General features: G+C 38.7%; 3 protein-coding genes across 6 annotated transcripts; 1 reads left to right on the top strand and 2 right to left on the bottom strand.

Moving 5' to 3' along the window:
- Positions 1-16: 16 nt before the first annotated feature.
- LOC106752339 (molybdopterin synthase catalytic subunit) lies at positions 17-3,275 on the bottom strand. The gene is made up of 8 exons (XM_014633969.1): positions 3,182-3,275; positions 2,810-2,965; positions 2,428-2,731; positions 1,661-1,946; positions 1,404-1,489; positions 618-865; positions 350-403; positions 17-145 (listed from the first exon to the last, which is right to left on the bottom strand). Exons 2-8 carry the CDS (start codon positions 2,948-2,950, stop codon positions 74-76), a joined length of 1,191 nt encoding a protein of 396 aa, XP_014489455.1. The 5' UTR covers positions 2,951-2,965; positions 3,182-3,275; the 3' UTR covers positions 17-73.
- Positions 3,276-4,600: 1,325 nt separating this feature from the next.
- LOC106752267 lies at positions 4,601-7,303 on the top strand. Its single transcript, XM_014633837.1, has 8 exons — positions 4,601-4,693; positions 5,120-5,224; positions 5,332-5,449; positions 5,604-5,865; positions 6,096-6,206; positions 6,321-6,411; positions 6,543-6,694; positions 6,862-7,303. Exons 1-8 carry the CDS (start codon positions 4,601-4,603, stop codon positions 7,058-7,060), a joined length of 1,131 nt encoding a protein of 376 aa, XP_014489323.1. The 3' UTR covers positions 7,061-7,303.
- Positions 7,304-7,512: 209 nt separating this feature from the next.
- LOC106752350 (intraflagellar transport protein 140 homolog) lies at positions 7,513-19,975 on the bottom strand. 4 transcript variants are annotated; one of them, XM_014633987.1, is made up of 19 exons: positions 19,847-19,975; positions 19,706-19,760; positions 18,969-19,184; positions 18,489-18,837; positions 18,343-18,417; positions 18,063-18,258; positions 17,711-17,986; positions 17,494-17,580; positions 17,131-17,297; positions 12,631-12,785; positions 12,297-12,516; positions 11,635-12,216; positions 11,236-11,524; positions 10,933-11,056; positions 10,379-10,864; positions 9,992-10,278; positions 9,423-9,699; positions 8,369-9,273; positions 7,513-8,186 (listed from the first exon to the last, which is right to left on the bottom strand). In XM_014633987.1, the coding sequence occupies exons 1-19, from the start codon at positions 19,873-19,875 to the stop codon at positions 7,874-7,876; spliced, it is 5,088 nt and encodes a 1,695-aa protein (XP_014489473.1). In that variant the 5' UTR covers positions 19,876-19,975; the 3' UTR covers positions 7,513-7,873. The 4 variants fall into 4 exon arrangements, with proteins under 4 accessions (XP_014489473.1, XP_014489474.1, XP_014489477.1 ...); XM_014633988.1 differs by lacking the exons at positions 18,969-19,184; positions 19,706-19,760; positions 19,847-19,975 and having other exon boundaries at positions 18,499-18,585; XM_014633991.1 differs by lacking the exons at positions 17,131-17,297; positions 17,494-17,580; positions 17,711-17,986; ... (4 more) ...; positions 19,706-19,760; positions 19,847-19,975 and adding exons at positions 13,237-13,484; positions 13,573-14,743; positions 14,851-15,365 and having other exon boundaries at positions 12,631-12,949.
- Positions 19,976-20,157: the final 182 nt, after the last annotated feature.

The raw sequence follows: 20,157 nt of genomic DNA, 5'->3' as shown, positions 1-20,157 counted from the left end.
TTTCTTATCGCTTACTTCTTAGTTATTGAAATTATCAGCGCGAATCACACGATACAATTACCAAAGAGTATCACTATTTTATCCGTTCGTTGTATTTTCTTTCCAATTCGTGTAATTTAGAATCAAGTTCTGCCGTAGAGTACGTCTGAAATGTGACATTTTTTACAGCGTTAAATTAATATTTAATAGTGAATTTTTGTTTAAAGCACTAGTGAGTCTGATCGAGTTTGTTTCAGTATAATTGACAAATATTAAAAAATATTGAAAACTATTGCCAAAGATGAAACTCTCGACAATTATTACTGCATTGTGTACAACGTATCGAAAGAATATCGCATACAATACTTACCCTTTTTTGAACGGGTTTTAAATTGCCCTTCAAGATATCGATATCCTTTCCTGCCTACGCAAGTTGAAAATTACGTGTATATAAAAAATTTAAAAAAAGTATCAACGCGAATAATGACAAATCAATCTAAATCATTTTCTTTTACAACTTATGTGATAAGATATGTTCTTTTATAATTGTCTGAAGTTATCTCGTAAGAATACACAGATCGTCAGATTCTGTCTTCATTACAATTGCAAATGAAAATAGTAAGATAAGTATGGTATACCCAAAATTCCTTGTATTCTGGCGATATTCCTTCTAAGTATAATATTTTATCTTCAATAATTTTCAACCTTTCGTAAATATCTTTGGGCACCGGTTTGTTAATTCCTAATATACGTTCTGTCACTGAAAATCTCTCGTTCAATATAGGAAAAGGGTTCGCAGTATTGGAACTTGTACTACTTATGGTTGTTCTACGTAAAATTGATTGATCAACCGTCTGAGGTCCCCATATATTGAATACCCTGTGAACTGAAAGTCATTGCAAACATATATCATAAAATCTTGAAGTTCAACACGAAATAAAGTACATAAAGTAAACGCGAGTATGTCTAAATTTTTGACGTAATGATTTAAAGTGTAATTATATCAATTGTAATTACAAATTCCAGTTATTCAATTTCTCTTCTATATCAATTATACAATCGTGAATCGAGGAAGAAAACTTTCCCGATAATTCTATATAATTTAGATGATCTAGAAAATTAAGTGACTTTCTTGTCTCTCCCTTCCCTGACATTATCCACGACAACCGTCTTGAATTATGACGTCTGAAGTGGAAAAAATGTCGCGTATATAATTCTTACAACATACATTCGCTTAAAACTTTTCTTCGAGAGCTTTTACATCAAGCTGATCATCGATTCAGTATATTGTGGTAGTTTTTACAATAAAACTATGAGCGAGAAATTAAGATGAAATGGATAAAATATGTACGTACATATAAAATAAAGACGGTATCTATGAAAAAACCTATATGCGCGAACAATAAGATAAAATTATATATTACCTTTCATATGACTTTTAGAGTCATTACGATGCATAAGAATGGCATCTACTCTAGCACAAGAGTTTTGATTATCTTCATTCTGTTCACTGCAAATACCGTTTGTAGTTATAGCGAATACCACGTAGTTAATTTTATTAGGACAATTATATATAATCATATATACTATATTGAATTATGAAATTATATGAAAATAACTACATACAATAATAATTATATGTATACAACTATCTTTATATCAGCGATAATGATGAACCAACCTGCGGCAGCAAAACTCTCGCACATTCCCGATATTTGCTTGCCGACGTTTTTTTTCAATGAATGATTCTATCCTATGATTTAATTCTTCGGCGTTCGCTCGAATTTGTACTTGATTAGGATCGATAACAATCTTATCTGGTATTTCCTCATCTACATTTATAGTTGCCTGAACATTATGCTTCTTCAGAGTTGTAGGCTTAATAACGTCTCCCACCTTTGATATATTACTGCTTACATTCTTCACGTTTGATACGTTATTGTCCATTTCTGACACGCTATTGCTTACTATAGAAAAAAAAAAGACATGCTACAGCTAGCTTCATACTAATCTTCATACTAACATCGGATCTTTCAGATTGAACCGATTGTTCACAACAGATTTTCGAGACATGTGGAAACGAAAATTTTAATATCTTTAGAAATTTGATTAACAATAGGCTTGACATAAATTTTAGATCCTTCCCCCCCTTATATATTCAAAACTTTATATTATATACTATATAGACATGCACACATAGAGCGTGTCTTTTATAAAATGTCGATATATGAGGTTTCACAAACTACTAAAAAAGAAAGAATCACACAGGACAAAAAATCAGAAATTCAAGCTTTATGGAAGAAATAAATCTCAAACGAAAGGAGAAAACGGAAAATTCAGTCATCTTATATTTAGCAGCAAATAAACAAGAACGAACAATCCTAAATTAAGAACAACCATAGCATGCACTGTGAAAAACTCAAAGTCAATCGTAAGAAGATCATTTACTATTTCCCCATGTACACTCTTTATTCTGCTTCCACTGTGGCTCCCCAGTTTCATATATTTCTTCCTTCCAAATAGGTACCGATGCTTTCAACGTATTAATAGCATATTCAACTGCTTTTAATGATTCCTCCCTGTGAGGAGAGGAGATGGCTATTACAACACTCGCTTTAGATATTGGTACTTCTCCGATACGATGATACATAGCAATGCCTTCTACATCCCATTGCAAACGAATTTTGGTGCAAATATTATTCATCTCTTTTAAGGCCATTTCTTCATAAGCTTCATATTCTAACTTGATCACCTAAAAGAACAAACATCCATAAATATTTATCCGCTTAACATAAATGCTTAAATTATTATATTTTCATCAATATTTTACCTTTTTGTTTTCAAAATTATCTCGGGTAATTCCAATAAAATTAGACACTGCTCCACAATTTGGGAATGTTACCAGATGGATGATATCGGTAATATTCAATTCTTCTTGTTGCAATTTGATAAAATTCTTTGGTGCCTCCATATCGTAAAGATTATCCTGAAGAAGTATAATATGATAAATAAGTATTTAGCATTAATTATATTTGCTACATGTTATATGTATTTTGATGACTTGTTTATAATTAAATTAATTTTAATTGTTTATAATAAAAATATAATTAAAATATAAGTAAAATGAAGCAAAACTTATAATTTATCAAAACTATATGTATCAAGTATTTATTGTACATAATCAATTTGATACTGAACAAACCTCCGCTGAGTGGTGGAATTACTGCAATTTTGTCTTTCTCTGATAGTTCAAGAGTATTATCTCGTGCCACAAATTCTTCGTTCACAGCTAGTATTATTTGGTTATGTATACTTTCTAACTTGAATTCTGAGACAATCTTGTCCAGAAGATCACTGGCAGACAATTGATTTGGAACACAGATCTTGCGTTCCTTACTTCCAACTAGTTCGCGTGCTTTTGCAAAAAATAAAACTGTCGCTTGTATTTGCGTTATGGTTTTATCCATTACAAGGTATCAGTAGGAACATAGAGATATAAGAATAGAGGGAACAAGCCTGTAAGTGGGAGTGATAGAGGCAAAGAGAGAGATGGATGCCGAGTGTCCTATCTGTCTCTTTCTAGTTGAGCGCTGTGATTGGTTGTTACAATGAGCCGCCAAGACGACCACGCGACGTCAGGAGGGGAAAAAGCAGACTAAAATTTCGTTTTGTAAATATACGTGCACATGTGTGTAGAATTAAAATTCGTTAAATATTCGAACGTTAACAAAATAATAATTGGACGCGATTTGATTAAAAATGAGGCATTGTTTAGTTAGACGCATGAAATATCGTTGCAGTTTTTTTGAATAATTAACAGTCACGATGCACGAATACGCAAGCAGGGAATGCGTGATCCAAAAATCCTACTTACTACCGTTGGATGTAGCTTAATCGTAGATTTTTACGATTAGGAAATTTATGTCTGTGTGAATATCCTGCGTGTTTCACCGAGGACAAAAATAAGGACGAGGACAATAGTTGAGTGGCGCAAAGACACGACAAGATACAAGTTACGCGAGTTACCGCTGCGTTTCTTGACAACTCACTTCACCGTTCTTGGAACAAATTACCTGATTGCTATGCGTTATGCATGATATCGCATAAACCGAAATGGTAATCACACAATTACTTACAGCAGTAGATGGCCAAAGAATTGCGGTGTGAACCATCACGTGGTTGATTGCCGGTTTCACTCAGGTGTCACCTGGACTTTCCTTTATCGCAGATCGATAAGGGATGTGAGGAATTTTTCCCGAAAGTGCCGCTCGGAGAAATTATATTTCCGTTCGCGCGACGCAACACACGCGTCAGGTCATACGACGCTCGCAACTCTCTCTCTCTCTTTCTCTTTCTCGTCTACTTATTTTTCCCTCGTCGAAATGTACCACAAAATTATCTTACCGACACAATTACATATATTATACATATATGTACGTCGATGGCGAAACGCAGAGAAATTTAAATTGTATAATGGACGATGGAATAGAAGCACAGGAATGAAATTTGTTACCTGCCTTCGGCAGCCTTGTCGTTTCGCCGTCAGAAAGTAGCGAGCCGTCATTCGGAGATGGACTTCTTTGAAAATCCACATTACGCAAACACGCGGTTTTTCATGACAATGATCGGTCAATGGCCTTACTGCAACTTTACGATCAGATTCCTCGTAAGAATGTTCGTGTGTGCTCTTCTCGTTTCCTTCGCTTATGTTCAGGTACATTCCGCTTTGACAGAAAACGTAAAGCAACTCTCGAAGAAAGTCTTCTGTCATATTGTATAACATCGTTATGAGATTGTTAATAAAAGCTGTATCTCGAAAATGTGTTGAAAGTACCGATGACATTGAAAATTCATTGTATATGCAACGTAAATGAGAGATTTCAATCATGTCAGCACATTTCGGAACAAAGTCCAAGATGGACGACGCGCGAGCGATGAATCGATGTTTGATCGATTTTTTCGAAATATAGGATCGATTATCTTCTCGATATTTCAAAATTCAACTAACTTCTATCGATAACTTTTCTTTAAATTGTCTCATCAAATTTTACTCGAAGGCGAAACATAACCAGATATTATTTTCCTACATCTGATTATTTTTATAATATAATATATTGAGTATTTTTTTTATATTTCACAGATAGCCAAACTTTCGACATCCAAATGTACGTTCGATCTGATCGTCGAAGTCATTCCCCCGTTAACCATTTGCTTTCTTTGGGCGACCAAGTATATTACTTGCTGGGTAAATATGAAAATTGTAAGTTTCTATCGCCACAATTCGTGTTTATTAGATTATTCGTGAAGAAGAAAAATGTCAAGTCGCAAATTTTGCCAATTGTATCTTTGCAGATAAAAGATTTATTACGACACATCAAAGACGACTTGAATTCAATACAGATTACCGAGGAACTGAAGATTATTCAAAATTTCGTGGAAAAAGGCAGAATGTACGGCATATTTCTAATAGGTATGAAAAAAAGCGCGAGTATAGAAATTTATTTATCCACAAAATGAAATTATATATATTCAGCAGTTACATCACGCAGATACGTGGATTATAAATGAAATTGTCATGATATGCCAACATATAATTACATAATAATCATAAGAATCTTTTTCAGTGCTCATTTACTCAAGCATCTGCATGTTTATTTTAATTATCTTTTGGCCGCGCATCTTCGACATCATTATACCATTAAACGAATCACGTCCGTTGCAACAGCCGTTTAAAACTGAATATTTTGTCGATCAAGAGAAATATTTTTTTCCAATCATAACGCACATTTTCGTGGTTGCTTTCGTCGGTCTAAATATCGGCCTAGCTACTGATCTGCTTTTCATCGCCTTCTTGCTGCACGGCTGCGCCATGTTCACCGTTCTCGAGTGAGTTTGATTGAAGGAAAAACTGGTTACCGTTTCGTATACTACACTTTGTGATACAATGCTCACTAAATTACAACGGGAGAAATGTATAAATAATAATAAAAATAAATAATACAAATAAATAATAAATATACATAATAAAAATAATAAAAATAATAATAATAATTAAAAAACGTATTATTTGCGTAATTACTTGCAATTGTCATTGCTATCTTTTTATACTTTTACAGGTATCGATTGGAAAATATGTTTGATTCGTTGATAAAACCAGCTCCAAATGATAGCGACGTGCTGTCGTCGAAAGTGGCAAATTGCGTCGAACGTCACAAAAATATCGTTGAGTTAGTATACTCAGTTTGTGGATTATAGATCGCAAATCTGGAAATGATTTCTTTCTCTCGTTGACTTCATGTCATGTTTTGAATTAACTTCTGTTACTTTCCCTCTCGTTACAGATTTGTTGAAATGATTAATTCATATTACACGTCTTCCTGCCTAGTGCAACTCGTGCTCGCGGTACTTATTCTCACAGTCGTATTGCTACGCGTAAGTCACGTTTCTTCGTAATCACAATAAGATATTTTGCCCTTTGTATCATAAGATAAGAACGTCGTTTTAAATCCCCAGAATTTTATAACATTTCTTTAGTAACTTACCATACGAATCTTATATTACAGTTATTCGAGAGATTGACTTCGATACACGACGCTGACATGGCGGAATTGACCGTATGCGTGATTCATGTTACTGGTCATTTGTTTGTCGTCTTTCTTAATATCTTTCCGGCGCAGAAACTGTTAGATTGCAGTGAGAGTATTTTCTTTAAAGTGTAAGTGGTATACTTTGTGACAGAAATAAGGTCTAATATGGGATGAACAAAATCCATCGAACGCCAGAATTCACGATGAAGTTTGTCAAGACGGTCAATTTAATACTTCAATTACTATTCTATTATCGCAATGCAATTAAAAAAAAAACTTCACGTGTGTTTTGTAGATATTGCAGTTGTTGGTATTGGGTGCCAGTAAAGATACAAAAATTGCTGTTAATGATAATGAAAAGAAGTATAAAACCTTGCGGAATAACTGCTGCTGGAAGATGGCGGTCATCACTTGAGATGTTCGCAAAAGTATATGAAACGGACTTGTTGCGCATAAAAAACAGAATGACTTTTTTGTTGCGTTTCGTTTATTAAAAATACGTAACATTCAAGATCGTGGAAACGTCATTGTCCTTCTTTATGGTGCTGTACACCGTTCGACAGTGAGATGTAAATAGGCGATACATTATCTCAAACTTGCACGCACACCACATATATTTAAGTAAGTATAATAAAATAGTATGACAAAATTATTGTAAAGTTTCCTCTTTAACTAGATCATACATCTAAATAAAAGACGACCTAAGCAAAAGAAGATTACTTGAAAGATACGTTAAATAATTGTTACTTTAGCTCATTAAGCAACAAAAGGACAATTGTTTAACACAATGTACTTTCTAACTTTTATACATTCATATTTATTGCATAAGCATGTTATAAGCCATTCCTTTTTTGAAATGTGACAAATTTTCTAAAAGTTATGCGGCGCAAGATAACATAATACTCAATATTTTACTAAGATTTTTACAAAAATGAATAAACGTTCGTTGAATTCAGAGATATCTTTATTTCCTTCTCATTTACAATACACCAACTTCCGTATAATGCTAAAAGCATTGCAAAAATATCTCCCCTTGTATCACCGAAGAGTTGTACAATCTTATTGCAATATTGCTGCAGAGTTGCGGCAACGTAGCTTAAACAGAAACATTGCAGCGCGACACACCATCGCAGTATCGTAATATTACATTATACATGTGATGCAACATTGCTGTAAACATACGACAACAAATGGACGGAATTTTCCCATTATCGGTAAACAACGAATACGTTAAATCTGACTAAATTTACCAGGCCAATTCTATCTACAAATTCTTTAGTTAATTTACAGGCGACCTTAACGGAGATTCATTCTCCCAAAAGTTCCTCGATCCCATCGTCCTTGTCGGAACTGTCCTGCCGCTGCATCTTCATTTTGTAGCCCAACGCTTCAAGGAGATTCACGTTGAAGTAATAACTCAAATTGATACCTGGTACCAAACGTTTCAACTCCTCGATGGTGGCCCACGCTTTATCAGTGTCCCCTATATTGGCGTAATGCTGCGTAATGGTCGCGAACAGGTCACCACGACGCACCGATTGTTCCAGATTCGGCCCTTGGGAATCCAACAGGTGCCGGACGTGCTGCATCGCCGTTTCTGTCTCGCCTTTGTCAAACAATCTGCCCAATGAAAAGTGTATTTCCCTTTAGATGTGCATATGAGAAAATTGGTACTTGCATGTCTTGAAACTATAAGCATCCTTAGCACACGAGAACAAAATATCGGCCAATCTTCTGTCAGTTTTTCATTTATTCTCCCCAACTGACCGATACCATTCATTGAAATCATATCTTGCAATTACCTCTTAATGTCCAGATAACGTTTGATCGCCGACATCCTGTTGTTCACCAGCTCCACCGCTTGCTTGTGAATATCCGAATCCCGTGGCATCACCACCTTGGTTAGGCACCTGCTCGCCTGATTCAGGGCGTCCAACGCCTTCTCGTAGTTCTGAAACTCGTCGATCTCCACCTGCGCGCACGCCACGTAAAAGTTCGCCAGCAGGTCCATCGCCTTGCCCTTCGAGTAGAAACTGATGATGTTCTTCAAGACCTCCGGCTGATTCTGCCAGTCCAACGACTGCAGATAATTGCCCGCCATGATGTAGATCTCCCGGTTCCTCGAGACCTGCGCGAAGAAACAGATCTTCTCGGTGTCGCCGGACTTGAGCAACGCCTTCATCGCGCGCAGCTTGTTGCCGGCCTGGGTGAACTTCTTCGTCGCTAGGTGATAGTTGCCCTGGTCGAAGGCGATCTCCGCGGTCCTCTCGAGGGTGGAGATCCTCAGACGTTCGTGCTCCGCATCGTCATTGCTCCCTTTCTCGAGCGTCAGCTTCTCCGCGAGCTCCTCGCTCAACGCGACGTTGTGCTGTTGAATCAGCTCCAGAGCCGCCAGGTAGTCCCGGCCGGTCGCGAGCAGATCCACCGCCTTGTCGATCTGCTCGTTTTGCATGAAGTAATCGGCGCACTTCCGTATCAGCGCCGGATCGGAATCCGCGTTCACGTCCACGATGATTAGCTGCAGCGCGCTGTATTGCCGCGTGCGGAACGCGACATCCAGAGCCTTGTGCAAGAGACCGGCCTTGTGGTAGAGCAACACCGCCCGATCAGACTGGTCGTTGTCCTCGTAGAACTTTGCGACGTCTATCTGCGAATGCCGCGGCGCTAATATAGCCAATGGCCACAGCTCTTCCAGCATGTCGTGTTCCTGTAGATAAGAAAAGAATATTCTGAAGGAAACGACGGTGTCCCCTCTCGTATTCCTTCTTCGAGCAAATCGAACAAACGATGTTCTCGACCGTGCTTTAGGAACGAAATACCTACTCGTTTATATGAGTCGTCGGCCGAATCTCTCACCTTGCATAGTCGAATCGCGTTCGTATAAGCCTTAGCGACTGTGTAGAAATGAATCGCTTGCGACACGTTGTTCTTAGACTCGTAATGCGCAGCGAGATGATAGGCAGACGCGGCGTGGCTCGTTCTGATCACCAGCTCGGACACCTCGTCCTCCCGGCCGAAGTAACAGAGCAACCTCGTCATTGACAGGGTATCCTTCGCCTGCTCGTAAAGACGCAAGGCCGCCTCCATGTCGCCCGTCGACTCGGTGTATTGAGCGTGCCAGTTTTTGATCTCCCTGCGTGACATTGTAGACATTATGAGATCGGATCTGTAATAGCTGGTCTGATAAGTCAGTAACGTAATTTCTGACGAAAGGCGCTTCTCGCGCTGCCAAGAGTTTCAATAACGCACGAGTCTCAGGAATCGCGACGTCTGGTAGCGCTGAACATGCTTTTTTTGAAATTACGTTACAATTTAGCGCTTAGAGTCAAAGGTTAGTAGTTTACGATACACCTATCGCAGATCCAGCCTTGTAGAATATTTTATAATTGATGTAAGATAACGATATGTGATATCGCGTCACTCACGGCTCTTCCGAGTTATTAAGATACGCAAGGAGCTCCCGAGGTCTCGTCAGGAGCATTCGCGGCACCTCGAATCGATGACAATCCGCTTTCGTGTACATATCGATGGCCTCCGCCACCTTACCCTGCTGCTCCAGCGAGCGGGCGTAATTGTAATAACTCGTCTTCTCACGAATCTTGTTCTCGTTGCTGGCTAGATCGATCGCTTCCTTGAACTTGTTCCGCGCCTCGAGCAGCCGTCCCAGCAGGTCCAGCCGCTTCGCTTCGCGAAACAGACGTTCCGCGTCGGTCTGCACCACAGAGATGTATCTTGGATAAACTCGCGGTAAAATGATCGATCGCAATGATCGATCGAGGAACATACACTCGATCGACATATACTCAACGTACATGAAGACCAAGCTCGACCGCCAGAATCCCCACTTGCGCCTCCAAGCTCAGAGTTTCGTCCTGCATCGCTTCGCGAAGAGCCCGCGCGGCGCTGGCCTGCTTCATGTGGCCCAGGCAGAGCAGAGCCATGTTCAGTTGCTTCGTCTTCACGCACATCCTGGCCAGGCTCTTCCAGACCGCCTCGTTCTGTATGGACTTGATGGCCTTGAAGGCCTCGTCCATGTTCGCCACGCTGATGTGGTAACTGAAATCCATCACCGCCTTCCTCGTGGCGGAGTCGCAGCCACCCAGCTCTTCGAAGTCCCTCATCAGCAAGCGCGTTATCTTGCTCGTCCTGTCCAAACTCTTCTCGGAATTCAGAATAACAATGTGCGGCGACTGCACACCCAACAAACGGCAGTTCTCGTCGGCGATTGGCTTGACGTCCTGCACGACGATACCGTGGTCCGACGTTGCGAATAACGACACCAATACCACAGAAGCAACCTGCGAAGGAAAAGGCAGCGGGTCGTCGATCGTACGTCGATCAAACGGTGGGTCCAATGGGACGTTACCTGATTACCGCCCTTGTTCTTAGAGTCACGGTTTTCCAGTCTCTGAGCTCGACACACCAACAGCCTAGGGTCCTCCACGTCCCAGCAGTGCGCGGTGACCAATCTTCCTCTGCATTGTGCGGTCCTGGGGAAGAGGATGCGCATTAGACCTTGATGTTATTACCGGTGCATGTGCGATGTCGACATAATGTTCTGCATTAAATCCATTGTGTATTCCGACGTCTGTACGAAAGAACTTTTTCTTGGAGAAAAACAGGTAAAAGGAAACACTTGGCGCAAGATACCGAAATGTTTCTTACTTACAGCATGGTGTCGTCATCGATGATATCGTCCGACTCTCCGAAATCAAATTCATGGATCTGATCACTTTCGATGTCCCAAACGTACAAGACCGAGCTGGGCATGAGGTTGGCCATGGCGACGGTGATGGATACGCAATGACAGTCCGCGTTACATCTGGCCTCGATGATCTCGGCGAAATCGCTGATCGCCTCGTACGTTGCCATAGCTCGGGTGTGCAGTTTAGCCTCGCGCTTACCTAAATCCCAGATCTTCAGGATGCCGTTTAACGACGCTACGGTCAAATATGGTCCTGCGGACGATGAGAATCGTGAGATCGCAATATACTTCGCAAGTGATACTTCGACGTTGGATCCTGAAGCTTTTAATTCCGAACTGTCACCGTTTTCAGTCGATAATTACCTGTCAACTCCATCGTGATCGGTTCACCCTCTTCCGGCAGGGTGGGGAGCGTTTGAATGACGGAGCCTTCCACGGATCGCAATTGAATGATCATCGGGGTCAACACGATCAACGTGTGCTCGTAGATCAGCATCTTCTCCGTGTCGCAGCTGAAGGTCGTCAATAAAGTCGTGTTCAGATTGGAGCCCCGGTTGATGCGGTTCACGATTATTTGCCGGCCGGACGAAACGGCGACGTATTCCTTCGTTACCGCGACCACCTGTACCTGAATCTCCGTCTTCAGCATGTACGTCTGTTCGTCCAGCTCGAGGAGGATCTGCGTGGGGGTGAGCTGACTCGCGCAAACACCATCGTTGTACACGGCGCACATCGGCTGCTGATGCAGGACGAAGACATTGGTGATGCAGTTCACTGCCAGGAGGGAATTCCGCGACAGGCTGGTGCCCCATGCCAGCTGCTTCACCGTCCCGTGGATCGCGCAGGACTCCGGCACGCTCGGCCACGCCTTCTCGTCGCACTCGGACACGTTTTTACGCTTCCACAGGTAGATCGTTCCCAAATTGGTGCCGGCGGCCAAAGTGTCTGAGGATTTGAAACGTTACCCGACTTGCCTCGAAATTCGTTCCAGCCAACAATAACGTCGGTTTCGAAGCGGACGTTACCATTCGCCTTGCAGAACGCCAAGCTGGTGCACATTTCTTGAGGAGTGGCGATGTTTCCGCTGGACGAATCCGGGGGCGACAGAACGTACGTGTCGCCGGTGTGAAGATCCCAGCAACGTACAGCAAGCTCACCTGTAAGCACGGCCAAGGTGTTCCCACTGATCCAACATAGAGTGGCGCTGCTCGTGCGTGATGTGTCGTTCCTGCCGCTCAGTTTTACCTAAAAACAGTATTTCACGCGACAATGTGATGTCACACAATTACACACCGACTGATTCTACAGATAGATACTTCAGAGATAAACGAAACGTATTCGTGACATTGCCATCGGCACCTTCGTTAGTTCGATGAGCTCCCCGCTGACTGGATCCGCTTGAAAGTGTCCGATGTTCAATCCCTCCGTCATGACGATAATCGAGTCTCTGGTCTGGTGATGCAACAGACAATGTAGTCCCGCACCGTCGGTACTGAATACTTCCTTGCACTGCCCTTGAACATCAACAAAATATATGGTGCCATTTGCGGTGCCGATGTAGAATGCATGGTTGTCACGTTGAGTCGGAACAGCCGTTGGTGCGGCGGTTCTTGGCCGCCAGGAACTAAACAGGTCCAAAGCTCGCTCATCACCTGCCACCGCTGCCTTTGCCAAACCACTGCAAGCCATCAATTGCTCAAAATCCTGATTCTAATGAAATAACTGAGAAGGAAGATGAAATTGTTAAGTTTTTAACTAAAAAAGGACTCCTTTTTATGCAACTTTAATTTAACACTCCCTTCTTTTCCATCTGTTAGATGTATTTATTTCTTAAAGATACTTTTCTCAGACCAATATTTTTGGAGGTTTCAGCTTACGGCATTTGAGATAGAACGTAAACAAGATAGAATAAAAAGCAGAATGTAATTCTCAAGTCATTTGTTCAAGCAAATCATAGGTACTGACCTAATATCGATAGCTGGTTTTGGAGGAGCTGTCTTAAATGCAATTTGTGTAAAAGACTCTTTTAACTCGTGATGAAATGTCATAAGAAGCTGCCCTCTGGAGTCTATTTTCCAGCCAACTATAGATCCACCAGTGTCAGCAGATACCAAGCGACCACCAAATTGACTCCATTGTAGAACTGTAATGGGATCTCGATGGGGAGTTACAATTACACTGAATTCTTGGCTGCCAGTATCTCCTGGCCATATCTGAAGATAATTGTACAAATTCTTTCTATTATGTTCATCTGACAAACAGGGACAATTCTAATTCAAAGCTTGCCAAGGGAACACTGACTCGCAACTCTCCACTCTCCCATCCTGCCGCTAGCCATGTCCTTTCAGGATGCCATCCGAGCGCAGTGATTTGTGCCACAGCGTGTCCTGACGACTCAACATCCTGCACGGGTTCACCCTGGTCGTCATAGATGGTTACAAAACCGCCCTTATCTTGGGAATATGCAGCGACAGCTAACAATGGGTAATTATTATGCCAAGCGACAAATGAACTTATCGAAGCAGTTTCAGGATTTTGCACACGTATGTCAAAATATAGACTCATTGTTCACTTGTCATATTACACTGCACAATTTGTACTACGTACTAATATGCGATCACTCACACACACATAATTTAATTAATATAAGTATTCTTATTATGTATCGTATATAAACGACTCGAGTGCACAATATTATGTTCAATTATGTTGACAGTTGCCATGGAGACCAACACATGATCCGATACAGTTCGAGACTCCCGAGTTCCAAACTCCAGCCTATTTTACCATCAGAGTACGTCCCGAAATGCGTTACCTTTCTATTTCACCCGCCATTTTTGACACGTTTCAAATGACTTGATGTTCAATATACCTCTTGTTTTTTCTTGAAGAATCAATTATCTTCTTTGATTCTAAATGCACCCTCTTTATAAATAGATAATAAAAATCTTACACAATCCTTTGATCGATAACGGTAAGTATATATAAAATCATATTAAATAAGATAGAACGTAATTGCATGCGATCACATGTGTTCTGACTTGATTCGAAGATTGTTTCTCAAATGGCACAATTCAGCTTCGAGTGTGGCTATTTTCTAAAAGTATAGTGTATTCATATCGTGAATGTTAATTATGCACACCAGAAATATAGCGATAAATCACATATAAAAAATAGAAAGAAATTATTAATATAATTCATCTGTGAGAGATGTCCCTAATACTAAAAATAGTAATTTTAACAGCAAATGTACAACAAAAATGATATTATGAATAAAGAATACCGTCATGTATTCTTTTCGCTGATTTTCAATGGCAGTATCAGCATTTATTAAAAGTGCCTTATATCTTTTCTCTAAAGATGATACCAAGCTGTGTAGTTCATTTTGTTTCTCTGAACACAGAGACAAAAATAAATCGTTCGTCTGCTCTTGAAATTGTAGTTGCAAAACTTTGATTTCTAGATTCTTATTCTGTAACGTCGTATATATATAAATTATAAAACACCATTATATATATATTAAAAGAGAAACTTACGAATAATAGTAATATTTTTCAATAATAAATTATTTTCCAATACTTTGACGACATGCTGTAATTTCTTTTTATAAACGTTCTCCACGCTGCTGTTCAATCTTCTTAGTTTTGCGATAGTTTTCTTAAGCGATCTGATTTTCCATATAAGACTCTGACTCTGTGCTCGGTTCGTTAGCTGTTTAACATGATTTCGTAGTTGAGATTCTTTATTGTCCACCGTATTATTCTGATGTTTCTCTAATTCGTGTTTCAATTGCTCATTCTGAATCCGAAAATTGTCGAGAGCGACAGTTAACATATCGATACGATGTTTGTAAAGCTTTAGGTGATTTCTTTCTATGGCATTTCCGTTATGACAACATGCTTGCGAATTCATGTAAGTTGTCGACTCAGAATCATGTAGTCTTATTCTGTTTTGTAAATGGTTTTTTTGGCTTGATTTCCTCTTAAGCATTAAATAATTATGATGGTTTCTATCATGATCAGACAATTCGCTACTCAAAGATGAACTAATGCAAACCTAATAAAAGTGAAAATTGGAATGATGTAGACAAGTATATTTTGACTAATATTTACTATATATAATTTTAAACAAATATATAGTAATTTCTCTCTCCATACATCATATGTGTACACACAACCACATACATTGTTTCTATGTATTACCAAATACTTCAAAAACGTCTCAAAAATCCTTTACAATCCATTGCTTTGACAAAAATGGGTTTGTTCTTGGAATATATGTTATGTTTGGAAATATTTTTGAGATGAACAATTTTATGGTCTTAAAAAAAGATGAATATATATATATATAAATGAAATACCATATGACGGGACGATGATAACGGCATTAACAAGTCATCGGGTGGTTGAGTTCTGAATATTCCTTCGAGCGTACCGACTTTTAATTGGCGCGAAAGCTCTAACAAATATTCATTCCTCAAAGTACGTTGTGAAATAGTAGCATTCAGCTTGTCGAACCAAATCTTGCACAAATGCGCTTCTTCCAAAGAACTCAAATTCGATATGTATGGTCTGACGCTCATCAAAGTTCGCTTATAATATTCGTCCAATTTTAAAGCCTCTTGCTCATCACGTTCTTTAACTTTTGACATGGTAATATGAACTGACAGCTCGTAGGTTACATGGCTTTGTATAAACATACGAGAGATACTATAAACATACGAAAGATACACTCACGCGTTAATATTCCCCGACATCAAAAGCATTATGTAAGAATGCAAATAGAAAACATATAAACATGTATGATATGCGATCTGATTTATTCGTAATCATAATTATTTCATCATTATTTCATTCTACCCCTTACGTTTATACTCTTATTTCTTCATACGTTTTATTAAGGAGAAACATTGTTACGATTATACACACGCGCGCGCACACCTACATATGTAGATTAATATAATACCATTCATCGTTAGAAAGTAGAATGAGAACCATTACATATAAGGAATATATGTAGGAATATATGTAGAGCACATCACGTTGAATATTTGGCTACATACAAATACAGCCAAAAGTTTGCTTTAATTATATTCTATGACAAAGTATGAAATATACTTATGCATATGATTAATATTTTCAATAATATTCATTAATGGATGCGTGAGTTACATATCATGTACTTATACATTGCTTAAAAATGGGCTGTAACAATATGTAACTTAATTTACAAGTATATATATATATATATATATATATATATATATATTTGCAATATAATTTCTTCATATTTTTAACCTACTATGTGTGTATATAATCACAATTTTAGTTATCTAATAAAAAAGATTTTATTGAATTCTCATGTTTGTACTTAATAGGAAAATCTACTGAGGGATGAAATATTGATTATTTTTTTATCGTCATCAAATAACCTTTGCAATTGAGAACCATAATTATCCTTCCATAGCCAAGTATCACAGAATATCTCTCGTATCGGTAAAACTTTCTTGCTTTCTGTATCCGGTATTAAAATAATAATTCATTCTCGTTAGGAAACTATATCTTTTTGTTTGTATTTTCCAGTAACGCTTCTTTAAAAATAAATTTATGTTAAAAGTTTGATAGAACGTTTAACATTTCATATATATATAACACTACTTACTATATATACAAAAATAATTTTTCTCTACGTCCAAGAAATGTAGTCAATCGTCTAATTCTTAGTAAACAATTGTTACAACCCCTTCTATCTAATGGAATCGTTGGTGATTGTTTTGTTTCAAATCGCTAATCGTGCTTTGATTTTTACACACTCGATGTGTTAGATCGCAGATTTCTCAAAGAAAGAAGCACTACATACGATTATTTAGCTTCAGTTGATTCTCCGTACTTTGCTTTAGCTTTGTTAATTTTCTTTTCATTGGCTGGATATTAGTACCAATCCATTCCTCGATCATCGATGAGAAGAAAATTGCTTCCATTTGAACCCGCAAATAGCCCTCCAGGGAAGACAATTCCAGTAGTAACCTGTTCAAAATATCATCACCACAGAACATGTACAGGTTGTTTGTGTCCGTAATTGGGGGAAAAAAAAAGTTATATTAAAAACGATATTTTTCTCGTGAAATTTTAAATCATATCTTATTTCAACGCGACATATATATGTCTAGTGTACATCTAGCGATATTTTTATACAGCTTGGTATTATTGCAAAGATGCTCACTCTTTAAAAGCAGGCACCAAGTTCTCCAACTGCATAGGATTTGTATAATTATTCGCCACTTGCCATGGATTCATCCACGTCATAATTCTATCAGAGACCAATTATATTTTATATAAATATAAATAAGTTCTTTTTATGTTACCAGTGTTAAAAAACTCTAAGAGAAATACTCTTTAATACTCTTTTCTTAAACATGTCAAGTTATTTTTCCACTTACTGGTCGTTAGCCACGATATTATGAAACTTCGTCTTGAAATTGAGGAACCACTCCATACCAACAGCTATTTGCCATCCCGGGAAAAGCAGACTGCTAGGTATCGGCACTGGTCTAGGCTGTGGTGTTATGTGCAACGGATAATCGATGTAACCCAAACTCTTTGCAACCTGTGTATGCGTCTGCTCTGAATAACCATGTAGCCAAACTTTCAGACACAAAGCTAATGACGGTATCGCCGTGGGCAACAGTTCACACATCGTGGCATAGTGATCGTACCTAAAATTTCAATCAATCAATGAGATAAATTGCAACATTTCCTAACAACTTCTCTTAATCTAATCCTCATTGTTACCTTGACCAACCGGTGAATGCTGTACCTCGAAACTCGTGTACTTTATTCACATGAACTCCCAGCTCCTCTAGCCATTTCTCATGATTGCTTATATGATGTCGAATTATGGGTATATGTTGTGCAGAACCGGTAGCGCCTTTGAATGCAGTGGCTGCCCAGATATTGGGGAAAACTGCGCTAAACTTATCCCACAGACCTGACAAACATACATAACTCGTAATAAATTTGTCTTTGTATATCGTTCTTAAACCTAGTCTGTTTATGTTTCTCGAAATAATACCATGGGGCAATGCGAAATTGTCTCTGGGATTGTAATGCCAGACCATGGGTTCCACATATTTCCCAATGTAATGTTCTGCAAGATAAAAGATCGGTTGTATGTAGACACTCGCGCAATCAAATGGTGCTAACAAGTTATCAAGATACCGTTCAAAACCTGTAAGTCTATTGATCTTAACATATCATCCCAGATGATGATCTTTAAGTATGGATAAGTTTCCTGTATATATTGGGCTATCGCCAGAATATGCTCCAGATACAGAGAATATTTGCCATATTTGCTGGCCGCGGCCCGTTTAGTGCAGACTGAACAAAGGCCTAAATGCCATACTTCATCGCAACCTATGTGCAGGTATTGTATGTCCGGATGAAAACTAACAATCTGACGTATCAAGGACTTCACCACTGGAAGTGTCCTTGGATTTGACGGACAGATAGAACTTGGGAATGGTTCTACTTCTCGCAAGGATCTCCATTCGTCATGTTTTAGAACAAACTGTGAAATATCAATCATCATTTACTAAAACTAATTTGGTACTTCTTAAGGTTTTGGAAATAGTAATATGATCAGATGATAGATAAAGTATAAAGTAAGGCGATATAGAAATAAGTAAAGTATTTTCATACCTCCATATGACCAAAAGTTTGTACCAACGGAACAACTGCCAAGCCACAATCACCCGCTATTTGCAGGATATGCCTAGCCTCCTGGACTGTGTATCCACTGGTTAAGCTGCTCGGCCCGTTGCTTCCTATTGGTGAGAGTTCTCGATTGTAAGGGAACGTATCTTCCCATTCCAGCAATAACCCGGTAGCTCCCCATGTTCTTAAGAGAGGAAAAAGCTGTAAATGTTAGATTAGATTGCTATATTGGATTCTAAGGTACAATTTACAAATGTTTTTGCTTTTTCAAATTCAGAGACTGTCAGTGTTATGTTATTATTATATAAACTTCAAATTCAAATTATAATAACAAATTATAATAACAAATGCATTTTAAATATTTCTTGTATACTACTTGCGAATCGGTACACATGAAACTATACAGATCTAGACATGTAAATTATAATAATGATTGATTACACAGTCTTCATCTATGTTGTTGATTCTTCTGAGAATAAACAAACAGTCCGGCACTATCTGACGGTGCGATCGATATTCGAGGCTCAATTCGAATGATAGACATCGTAATGAATATAAAAGAGAAAAACCAATCAGCGAATTGCTTTCATTTTTTCGAATAACAGAGGTTGCTGTGAAGCAGTGCGTCTATGCTTTTTGAGTAAACTACGTGCGGAAAACAATGTATGTTCCAAATTACGATAGTACGGTAAGAATGCGAAACGTTTACCAACAGTACGTACTTTTTCGAAGTAGCACGTTCGCGGCGGTGCACCCTTGAGATCAAGGTGGATCAGCCTGGAAAACAAGAGATAATTAATCGTGACATGACATTTCATTTTTCGAAAAATACATGGAAATTTGTATCTGTCGATCGGCTTTACCTGTGCGAGCCCAACGTTAACGCGTCCATCTTTTCAGCATTTCACTCTCGTCAATATGATTGGCTGAACCAAGAGCGATAACTTTCAGCGCGAACAATTGGAATTTTGAATTTACTCCCGTAGACGTTATATCTCAGTCGCACTTTTTCAATCTTTTATCACTGAGCAAAAATAGCAAGAAGACAGTAAATGTGACTAAAAATAACAGACCTGTTGAAAATGTTTTTCATCATAGTTACTCTTGAAATAGAATAAATATGACTGAGATTTCTGAACAATTATTAACGTTAGAGGTAATTGTATGGAGAAAC

The sequence above is a fragment of the Dinoponera quadriceps genome, unplaced genomic scaffold (genome assembly GCF_001313825.1).
Source record: "Dinoponera quadriceps isolate SergipeBrazil2010 unplaced genomic scaffold, ASM131382v1 scaffold248, whole genome shotgun sequence".
NCBI lineage: Eukaryota > Metazoa > Arthropoda > Insecta > Hymenoptera > Formicidae > Dinoponera > Dinoponera quadriceps.
Note: the sequence above shows the minus strand (reverse complement) of the source record. Positions and strands in the feature narration are given on the sequence as shown.

Bases quoted from the DNA above. Each gene is read 5' to 3' on its own strand.
- LOC106752339 (XM_014633969.1), bottom strand. From the start codon at position 2,950: ATGGAGGCACCAAAGAATTTTATCAAATTGCAACAAGAAGAATTGAAT. The intron at 1,947-2,427 runs GTAAATGATCTT...TTTTTTCTATAG, and splicing joins AGAGTGTACATGGGGAAATA to TAAGCAATAGCGTGTCAGAA. The intron at 1,490-1,660 runs GTTGGTTCATCA...CGGTATTTGCAG, and splicing joins CGAGAGTTTTGCTGCCGCAG to TGAACAGAATGAAGATAATC.
- LOC106752350 (XM_014633987.1), bottom strand. From the start codon at position 19,875: ATGGACGCGTTAACGTTGGGCTCGCACAG. The intron at 12,786-17,130 runs GTATGTAGTGCT...TTGATGTTCAAG, and splicing joins TCAACTGAAGCTAAATAATC to GGCAGTGCAAGGAAGTATTC. The intron at 12,517-12,630 runs GTGCCGATGGCA...TACTGTTTTTAG, and splicing joins AGCTCATCGAACTAACGAAG to GTAAAACTGAGCGGCAGGAA.
- LOC106752267 (XM_014633837.1), top strand. From the start codon at position 4,601: ATGATCGGTCAATGGCCTTACTGCAACTTTACGATCAGATTCCTCGTA. The intron at 6,207-6,320 runs GTTAGTATACTC...CTCTCGTTACAG, and splicing joins CGTCACAAAAATATCGTTGA to ATTTGTTGAAATGATTAATT. The intron at 6,695-6,861 runs GTAAGTGGTATA...TGTGTTTTGTAG, and splicing joins GAGAGTATTTTCTTTAAAGT to ATATTGCAGTTGTTGGTATT.